The sequence below is a fragment of the Nannobrachium achirus genome, assembly GCF_963921795.1.
Source record: "Nannobrachium achirus genome assembly, chromosome: 19".
In the NCBI taxonomy this organism is placed as follows: domain Eukaryota; kingdom Metazoa; phylum Chordata; class Actinopteri; order Myctophiformes; family Myctophidae; genus Nannobrachium; species Nannobrachium achirus.
In genome coordinates, this window is record NC_137826.1 from 15,416,911 (window position 1) to 15,426,568 (window position 9,658).

The 9,658-nt window shown below is 42.3% G+C and overlaps 1 protein-coding gene across 1 annotated transcript; it reads left to right on the plus strand.

Moving 5' to 3' along the window:
- Window positions 1–800: 800 nt before the first annotated feature.
- Window positions 801–9,407, plus strand: LOC308305101 (heat shock cognate 70 kDa protein). The gene is made up of 9 exons (XM_080749766.1): window positions 801–930; window positions 2,431–2,640; window positions 3,586–3,791; window positions 5,645–5,797; window positions 5,929–6,484; window positions 6,799–7,001; window positions 7,200–7,398; window positions 8,015–8,247; window positions 8,935–9,407. Exons 2-9 carry the CDS (start codon window positions 2,436–2,438, stop codon window positions 9,145–9,147), a joined length of 1,968 nt encoding a protein of 655 aa, XP_080605892.1. The 5' UTR covers window positions 801–930; window positions 2,431–2,435; the 3' UTR covers window positions 9,148–9,407.
- The last annotated feature ends 251 nt before the right edge of the window (window positions 9,408–9,658 follow it).

Below are 9,658 nucleotides of genomic sequence, written 5' to 3' on the forward strand. Positions count from 1 at the left end.
ATAAGTCAATGGGGAAAATTAATTCACTAATAAATTAATATCAATTAAACTATAGAACCTTTCTCTTAGCAAGTTACTAGCAGACGATTCCCGAGTAAGCCGGTTGATTTGACATATGGCGCGAGTGTGTGGTGCAAAAACTGTGGGAGGAGTAGCGTGCCAAACTTTGAGGCTACATACAGACAGACAGACAGACAGACAGACAGACACGGACACACACACGGCCACGTATAGGGAGCTTGTGTTCCACACAGCTCCAAAAATATTATATATAGCCTGTGTGTGTGTGTGTGTGTGTGTGTGTGTGTGTGTGTGTGTGTGTGTGTGTGTGTGTGTGCGTGCGTGCGTGTGTGTGTGCGCGTGTGTTTAAAGAGCAGTTCACCCCCAAAATGAAAAAATAAAAATACTATTGAACTCAAGTCTCCATGGCATGAGTAATCAATAGAAAAAAAACATTTTGGGGGTGCCGGTGAACTACTCCTTTAATATTTCCCCTTTATCAATGAGTCCTTGATAAGTCATTTATTCATGATCAATGACTGAGCCACTTATCAATGACTGAGCCACTTTACAGGAAACCATGTGGTTGTAGTTTACAATGGAATTATCAAACTCAGGCAGCAGCAGAAAGAAAGAAAGAAAGGCGGACACTCCTAACAGAAAGTGGGAGGGACATAAAGCAAAGTTGTATGGCGATTGGCTTACCACACGTACTGCATGTGACGCAAGGGTCAGGTGATTGGTGGATCACTGAGGAACGGCTGAAGCCTCGGCGTGTGATTGGCTGCTTTGGCCGGCCATATAGAACTCCCAATGTGCGCTGTCTTTCTTTCACTCTCAGGCTCCTCCAGGCGAACGGCAGCAGCTTCGCCACTGCACAACTCAACCAATAACACCACCATATTCACCATCAGCGGCTACCAATATCTGGTGAGTCTCATTCTGTGTGTGTGAACAAGAAACGGCTGCGTTGTTGTGTAAAGTGTTTCAAACGGTAAAAAAAAACCGAGGGCAGTAAATAGCGTGGTTTAACAATGACCTACTCCTGGGTCCTGGCCAGTGGCGTCAGTTCAGCAAAAGCTAAGGTATGGCAACATGACTGGTGTCTTCTCGCGCGCGTCCAAGACACCAGTCATGTTGCCATACCTTAGCAATAGGCACGATGAAAAGTGCATTGTATTATTTCCCCCTGTAGCCAAGGTATGGCAGCTGCCATAGCTTGCCATACCCAATTGACGCCTCTGCTCCTGGCCGCATTGTATTAGCTATGTTAGCTTGGAAAAAATCCTGCCGTCACTGTTGTACAAACCATTAGGATGACATCCCGTTTGTTGTCTTGATATCAACTCACATTGAAATGAATCAACTGGCCTACAACTAGATTTCATTGCTAAATAATTGACTGTTGGTTGCGACCGCTCGTATAAGAAGCTGTGTAGAACGTTCTAGAACATCTCTAACCACGTGGTCTGAGACCCGAGCGCCATTAATTTGCATCTCTTGTTCTTCCTCCACAAGGAGGGAAGATTCGCGCCACGGCCCGAAATCATGTCCATTTAATAAATCAATTAATTAATTTCCCTCAATTTTAGGTCTAACTCAGAACTTTTAAACTTTGGATGCATTGTTTACTTAATACATTTTGAATAGCTGGATTGGTAAATGGTAGACCTAACATTAGGATCTCTTGGACCTGTTGTGTAAATTCGATTATGTAGATTACTTTACCCGACGACCCGCTGAATGGCGGTCTAATGATCACATTTGATTTGATAAAATGCAACGTCTTAGATGGATGGTGTAATGTTGATTAGGGTGCCAGAAGCGCAGTGCCAGAAAGCTCTGGGCACAATCACATCACTGCAGTGCTCACGAATATGTCACTCTTGGCTGGGCTTCAAGTGTAGCTTGGTTGCCACCCAGCGTGAAACTTTTGCAAATGTAGTCCCTCGCCATTTTGGGCTTCGTGGGGAAGTGGCAACTGTTTCCTGCTTTGGCCTCATGGTGGGTGGGAGCTGCTAAATATTTGTCAGTTGCTTCAAAATGTCACATTGACACACCCAGGCCATAGGACTCTACTGTTCCAAAATACAGTTTAAAATGAGCTGGATCACTGTGATGACGTTTTTCCTGCCTTTCGTAGTTTCCACCAGAGGTTGAAAGACCAAAGATGGCACAAAACCTTCCTTGGATGTCTGAGTGATCAAGTAGAAATAGGAGTGCAATCCCAACAGAAAACCTCTTTGGAATGTTATTAAATGTTAAGTGGCTAAATCTGGAGATGGTGGCAAATGCAGACCCAACAGAGTAGGCTACAACTTTAATGTGTTGGAGCTCTCCCAAGAGATGGCTGGCAGAACAAATGGTGACTTTGGTTTTGTAAATGGCAAAGCAATGTTTACAATCTTGTACGTTATGATGTCCTTTCAGGAAACATGTCGAAGGGACCAGCAGTGGGCATTGACCTGGGAACCACCTATTCCTGTGTGGGTGTGTTCCAACATGGCAAGGTTGAAATCATTGCCAACGACCAGGGCAACAGGACCACTCCCAGCTATGTGGCCTTCACAGACTCCGAGAGGCTCATCGGAGATGCCGCCAAGAATCAGGTTGCCATGAACCCCTGCAACACAGTCTTCGGTAAAGTTTCATTCTTGCTCCTTACATGTCTTATTAGAATGTGTGGTCTGTCTGGGCCCATCTAACCTCTTATGCCCTATTTTACTTGTAATTTTTATATAAAAAATTATGTGATCTATAAGCTCAACAACATGCAGCAAAGCTACATGACAAATTGGGACACAAAGTTGTAAACATTTTGGTTACCCAATGGGTAATATTAAAGCTGCAATATACAAACCTTCCTGGGATTCAACCCCAAACCTCCTTTGCAGAATTTCTACCGTTGGCGGAGACAACTTGCCTGTTTAATGCAGGGTAGCTTTTGAGTTGTGCAATACACCACTTAGTCAATCACCGGAACACAACCCCAAACATCTGCAGATGTACGTTCTGCAGATGTTTTATTGTATTAACATACCATGTTGCCAAGTAACATGACTCCTATGCAACTTTATTGTGTTTTAGTAAATTTGACTGAACTTTTGGAGTTGATTTGTTCATTTGTTTTTCTGTATTCATTTATGTTTTTTTATTTTTTACTTTACTTTGTATTTTTAATTGTATTTGCTTCATTCAGGACCCCAGGAAGACTAGAGGCTCATTTGTGAGTCTCTATTGGGGATCCTTTAATAAACATAAACCATACAGATTCCTCAAATTTTTCATTAAAGTTGAAATTGCAGTTTAAAATGGTCTGGATCACTGTGATGACGTTTTTCCTGCCTTTCGTAGTTTCCACCAGAGGTTGAAAGACCAAAGATGGCACTAAACCTTCCTTGGATGTCTGAGTGATCAAGTAGAAATAGGCCTATGACAGTTGAACTAACAGATCGATTATAAAACTATTATGAAAATGTGCTTCTCATTTGAAGGAAAAGTAAACGATAGCATGATAAATAGTTAAGGCTGTAGTAGAAATGGCCTCAAAGTGTTGTGATTAATATTTTCGGACCTGTTTTACAGATGCCAAGAGACTGATCGGTCGCCGGTTCGATGATGGAGTTGTGCAGTCGGACATGAAGCACTGGCCATTTACAGTGGTCAACGACAACACCCGCCCCAAAGTCCAGGTTGACTACAAGGGCGAGGCAAAGTGCTTCTACCCAGAGGAGATTTCTTCAATGGTGCTGGTGAAGATGAAGGAGATTGCTGAAGCTTACCTCGGAAAGGTGGGTTTCAAGTGGCTTGAAGGCAGTGGGTAATGTAGGGTTATTTGTGACTGTAACGGAAGCAGTGGCGTAAAGTCTAAGTACATTTTCTTAAGTAATGTATTTAAGTACAATTTTGAGGTATTGGTACTTCACTATTTCCAATACTTTTACTTCTACTCCACTACATCTCATATCCAAATATTGCACTTTTACTCCACTACATTTATTTGAAAACTTAGTTACTGGATGCTTTGCAGATGTACATTATAATATTATAAAATATACATTAATCCACTTTAGACTAGGGATGTCACTAACGGTTTATCCAGTAACCGGTTAGCCGTCAACATTAACCGGTTAACGGATTTTAATATATTTTTTTATTATTATTATTTTTTTAACCCAAAATTGTATATATAAGTACACAGAATTAATGTTGGTAGACGAATGGTAGACATTTAGTTATGCTCCTTTGAAAGACAAACAAAAAAGACGGATTTAACAATAAAAATAAATTGTTCTAGGCTTAATCATCAATAAACAAGCATCGCCTGCGCGTTTCAACAAGTGGTCGGCGGCAGTGCCTATTCTGCCTTTCAAACAAACAAGCTCTAGCCTAGGCTGAGCATTTTTATTGAGAACCATTAACATGACGACGAGTTCTGTTGTGTACGAGTCTGTTGACTCGCGCTGCAGAGAGAACTCTTCGCGTTCTGCGACTCACGGCTTGTGATTGAGCATCGCTGTTGCCTCATGTCGCTGCTGTATTTGAGAAAGATACTGTCGTCTACACTCCTTTCCTTTTGAAATGCTCCCAGACCGAAATACCTCTGTTTTGGCTACGTGTTCTGTTTTGTGTATTCCGACGCTCGTTGTCTGATCCTCCCCGGACCACACTGTGGCACAGACCCCACTGCGTAACACTAAAACAGCTGTCTCTCATTCACTGTTCGATTGGACACGATGTAAGACTACTTACTCTCTTGCGCCTCCCAGAGTCTGTTTGACAAAATCACATCTCCATAGCCAAAAACACTATGCAGGTCCAGGAAAATGCGATCATATTATTATGAAAATGAACCGTGAAACCGTTAAGCATGACCGGTTATTTCTTAACGGTCGGCTAACCGGTTAACTGGTTAACCGCTGACATCCCTACTTTAGACCTATTTTATACCTAGGCTATTTGAAAATAGCTGATCTTCAAGCTCACAACGCTTTGTGAGCTTGTAGATCAGCTATTTTCAAACATTTTATACTTTTACTTTTGGTACTTAAGTACCTCCTGTGCAGAATTTCTACCGTTGGCGGAGACAGAATGCCTTCTTAATGCAGGGTAGCTTTTGAGTTGTGCAATACACCACTTGGTCAATCACCTGAACACAGGCTCATTTGTGAGTCTCTAATGGGGATCCTTTAATAAACATAAACCGTACAGATTACTCAAACATTTCATTAAAGTTCGAAATTGCAGTTTAAATTGGGCTGGATCACTGTGATGACGTTTTTCCTGCCTTTCGTAGTTTCCACCAGAGGTTGAAAGACCAAAGATGGCACTAAACCTTCCTTGGATGTCTGAGTGATCAAGTAGAAATGGGCCTATGACAGTTGAACTAACTATATACAAGCTCACAACGCTTTGTGAGCTTGTAGATCAGCTATTTTCAAACATTTTATACTTTTACTTTTGGTACTTAAAGTACATTTTGATGCCAACACTTTCATACTTTTACTCAATTACATTTTGAATTCCGGAGTTTTACTTGTAATGGAGTATATCTATATTGTAGTATTGATACTTTTACTTCAGTAAAATGTGTACTTTTTCCACCACTGAACGGAAGTGACTGAATTGTTTGTTCTCTCCCCAGACTGTAAACAATGCAGTTGTCACAGTGCCTGCCTACTTCAATGACTCACAGCGTCAGGCCACCAAGGACGCTGGCACCATCTCGGGTCTGAATGTTCTCCGTATCATCAATGAGCCAACAGCTGCTGCCATTGCTTATGGGTTGGACAAAAAGGTATTCAGTTTATTCCCCAGTTGCACAGTACTGTGAACATGACAAATGCCACCTACATTGTCCCTTGCACAGTTCTGCTCTTTTGATACAGGATCTGTTTATTGCTGCTCTAACTATAATCTAATTTTCAGGTTGGTGCTGAGAGGAACGTGCTCATCTTCGACCTCGGTGGTGGTACTTTTGATGTGTCCATCTTGACCATTGAAGATGGTATTTTTGAAGTAAAGTCCACTGCTGGAGACACTCACCTTGGAGGGGAAGACTTTGACAACCGCATGGTCAATCACTTCATTGCAGAGTTCAAGCGTAAATACAAGAAGGACATCAGTGACAACAAGAGGGCTGTCCGCCGGCTACGCACCGCTTGTGAGAGGGCGAAGCGCACCCTGTCTTCCAGCACCCAGGCCAGCATTGAGATCGACTCTCTGTACGAGGGAGTCGACTTCTATACATCCATCACCAGGGCTCGTTTCGAGGAGCTGAACGCTGATCTCTTCCGTGGCACTTTGGACCCCGTGGAGAAGTCACTCCGTGATGCCAAGATGGACAAGGGTGCAGTCCATGACATTGTTTTGGTTGGTGGGTCCACTCGCATTCCCAAGATCCAGAAGCTGCTGCAAGACTTCTTCAATGGCAAGGAGCTCAACAAAAGCATCAACCCTGATGAAGCGGTGGCCTATGGAGCTGGTGAGTTGTGGCTTCTATTCCAATTGCAAGACCACCACAGTCTTTCCACATAGTCACTGTGATGACGTTTTTTCCTGCCTTTCGTAGTTTCCACCAGAGGTTGAAAAACCAAAGATGGCATAAAACCTTCCTTGGATGTCTGAGTGATCAAACTAAAACTTCATGAGGGGTGTACAGAATAATAATCTTTAACACATTAGGTAATGATGCATGGGTGTGGATTGGCTTTAGATTTGAGTGAGACATTACACTGCCCATTCATAACAACTTCCATGTGAAGTACATGATTTTAAACGGTACATGTTTATCCCCAGCGGTCCAGGCTGCCATCCTGTCTGGTGACAAGTCTGAGAACGTCCAGGACCTGCTTCTTCTGGATGTCACCCCCCTGTCCCTGGGTATTGAGACCGCTGGAGGTGTCATGACTGTCCTGATCAAACGTAACACCACTATCCCCACCAAGCAGACCCAGACCTTCACCACCTACTCGGACAACCAGCCTGGTGTGCTCATTCAGGTGAGGAACATTTCTTCTCCTAGTATTACAATATCGCTATGATGACGTTTTTCCATGCCTTTCGTAGTTTCCACCTGAGGTTGCAAAACCAGAGATGGCCCAGCCCTTCCTTGGATGTCTGAGCGATTCCCTTAGATAATTGTCAAATCTGTTCATTTGTACAATACATGTGGCTCTAACATTCCATGCATTCCACAGGTTTATGAGGGTGAGCGTGCCATGACCAAGGACAACAACCTGCTGGGCAAGTTTGAGCTGTGTGGAATTCCCCCTGCACCTCGTGGTGTCCCTCAGATTGAGGTCACCTTCGACATAGACGCGAACGGCATCATGAATGTGTCTGCTGCTGACAAGAGCACTGGAAAGGAGAACAAGATTACCATCACAAACGACAAAGGTACTTAGAAATGAAAATGACTACAGTTTACTTAGTAAATTAGTTTGCAGAATTTCTGCCAGTGAGTGGAGACCGAATGTCTACTTAAACACATGCATAGAAAATACAATGGTGAATGTTATTGTGCCTGGTGGGAATGGTGCTTAAATGCAGGGTGCACCATTTGCACCTGAACATCAGCCCAAAAAACTGCAGATTGTGGTAACATAAACATGCTACCTTACAGATTCCTCAAATGTTTCATTAAAGTCCTATTTGCAGTTTAAAATGGGCTGGATCACTGTGATGACGTTTTTTCCTGCCTTTCGTAGTTTCCACCAGAGGTTGAAAGACCAAAGATGGCACTAAACCTTCCTTGGATGTCTGAGTGATCAAGTAGAAATAGAGTTATGGCAGTTGAACTAATTGCTCAATTTGAAAATATGAAAAAAAGTAATTAAATGATTGTGGCTGTAGTAGAAATGGCTTCAACAATGTGAATATTTCTGAAGCGCTTTGCAGATGCCAAGATTAGTTGCCGGTTCGATGATGGAGTTGTGCAGTCGGAAATGAAGCAGTGTCCACTTTTCTTATTTGAATGGGTAGTTTGACACTGTATTTTGTCTTGTGTACCCAGGTCGTCTCAGCAAGGAAGACATTGAGCGCATGGTCCAGGATGCTGAGAAATACAAGTCTGAGGATGATGTCCAGCGTGACAAGGTGTCGTCTAAAAATTCTCTGGAGTCTTACGCCTTCAACATGAAGTCTACCGTAGAGGATGAGAAGCTCGCTGGTAAAATCAGTGATGAGGACAAGCAGAAGATCTTGGACAAGTGCAATGAGGTCATCAGCTGGCTGGACAAGAACCAGGTATGAATGTATACATGTTTGTGTAGTACTTGCCTGACCTACGTTTTCTGATAAACATGAAATATTATTCAAAATAATTCCAAAAATATGTTGCTACACATTGTACACTAAAATGTGTTCCTGGCCTGAATGGGTTAAAGAATGCCTGCTTAATGCAGGCCAGCTTTTTTGTTGTGCAATACACAACTTGCCAACAACTAGATAGTGGTATTATTGATAGTTTTTATTGTATTGACATAACTCTACCATACAGATTCCTCAACGTTTCAATAAAATTCCAAATTGCAGATTAAAATGGGCTGGATCACTGTGATGACGTTTTTCCTGCCTTTCGTAGTTTCCACCAGAGGTTGAAAGACCAAAGATGGCACTAAACCTTCCTTGGATGTCTGAGTGATCAAGTAGAAATAGGGCTATGGCAGTTGAAGTAATGAAATTTGAAAAAATATTATGAAAATGTGCTTTTCTGTTAATTGTTTTGTTGATTACTTTTCCATTAACTGTTAATTGTTTCTATTGATTACTTTTCCATTAACTAAGTAATGAATGGTTGCCGCTGAAGTAGAAATGGCCTCATTACATGGATTAAGTGACAGTACCTAGAAAAGCGCTATAGTCTTATGTATTACTTGCCCTTGAGCACATGTGAGTCATAACCTTTCCATTTTCCCTTGCTTTTTGTTGCAGACTGCAGAGAAGGACGAGTATGAGCATCAACAAAAGGAGCTGGAGAAGGTGTGCAACCCCATCATCACCAAGCTGTACCAGAGTGCTGGTGGCATGCCAGGAGGGATGCCTGAAGGTATGCCCGGTGGTATGCCCGGTGGCTTCCCTGGAGCAGGCGGTGCAGCTCCCGGTGGCGGCGGATCCTCCGGACCAACCATTGAGGAGGTCGACTAAACATTCCTCACTAACAAACTACCTCCTGAGAGAAGAAGTTTAACCCTCAATAGTTCAAGATGGCAGTTGAGCTACGGAGTGCCAATTTTTAAATGGGGGTTTGAATGGGATCACATTTGTATTTTGTCACAACAGGGAATCGTTTTTTTGTTTGAACAGGGAACAGTTTTGTTTGTTTTGCACAATAAGCTGCCAATTTTATTTAACATTGAAATGTTTTCTACTGTCTTGACTTAATAAAATAATATGCCAACCCTCTATCCTTTTTGTCATTACAATCTTTACCTGAGTTTTTATTACATATTGATTAGATTACATGGATGAAGTTTCTGTCGCCACAAGTTGATTTCAGTCATTTGGATTCCATAAAAGCCAGCATGTCTTCTATGGAAGCATGTTGCACAGGGAAAATACACCATCTAGCTATTTTTTGGCAATGCTTAACTTTGATTCCTTAACAATCTGTTCCATGTTTCTCTTTTGCTACCAATCCTGATGCCAGTGGTCAACC

What these genes read in the sequence shown, in the direction of transcription:
- LOC308305101 (XM_080749766.1), top strand. Translation starts at nt 2,436, where the DNA reads ATGTCGAAGGGACCAGCAGTGGGCATTGACCTGGGAACCACCTATTCC. An exon ending in TACCATCACAAACGACAAAG is followed by an intron (nt 7,399 to 8,014) that starts GTACTTAGAAAT and finishes TTGTGTACCCAG; the next exon opens with GTCGTCTCAGCAAGGAAGAC. An exon ending in GCTGGCTGGACAAGAACCAG is followed by an intron (nt 8,248 to 8,934) that starts GTATGAATGTAT and finishes TTTTTGTTGCAG; the next exon opens with ACTGCAGAGAAGGACGAGTA.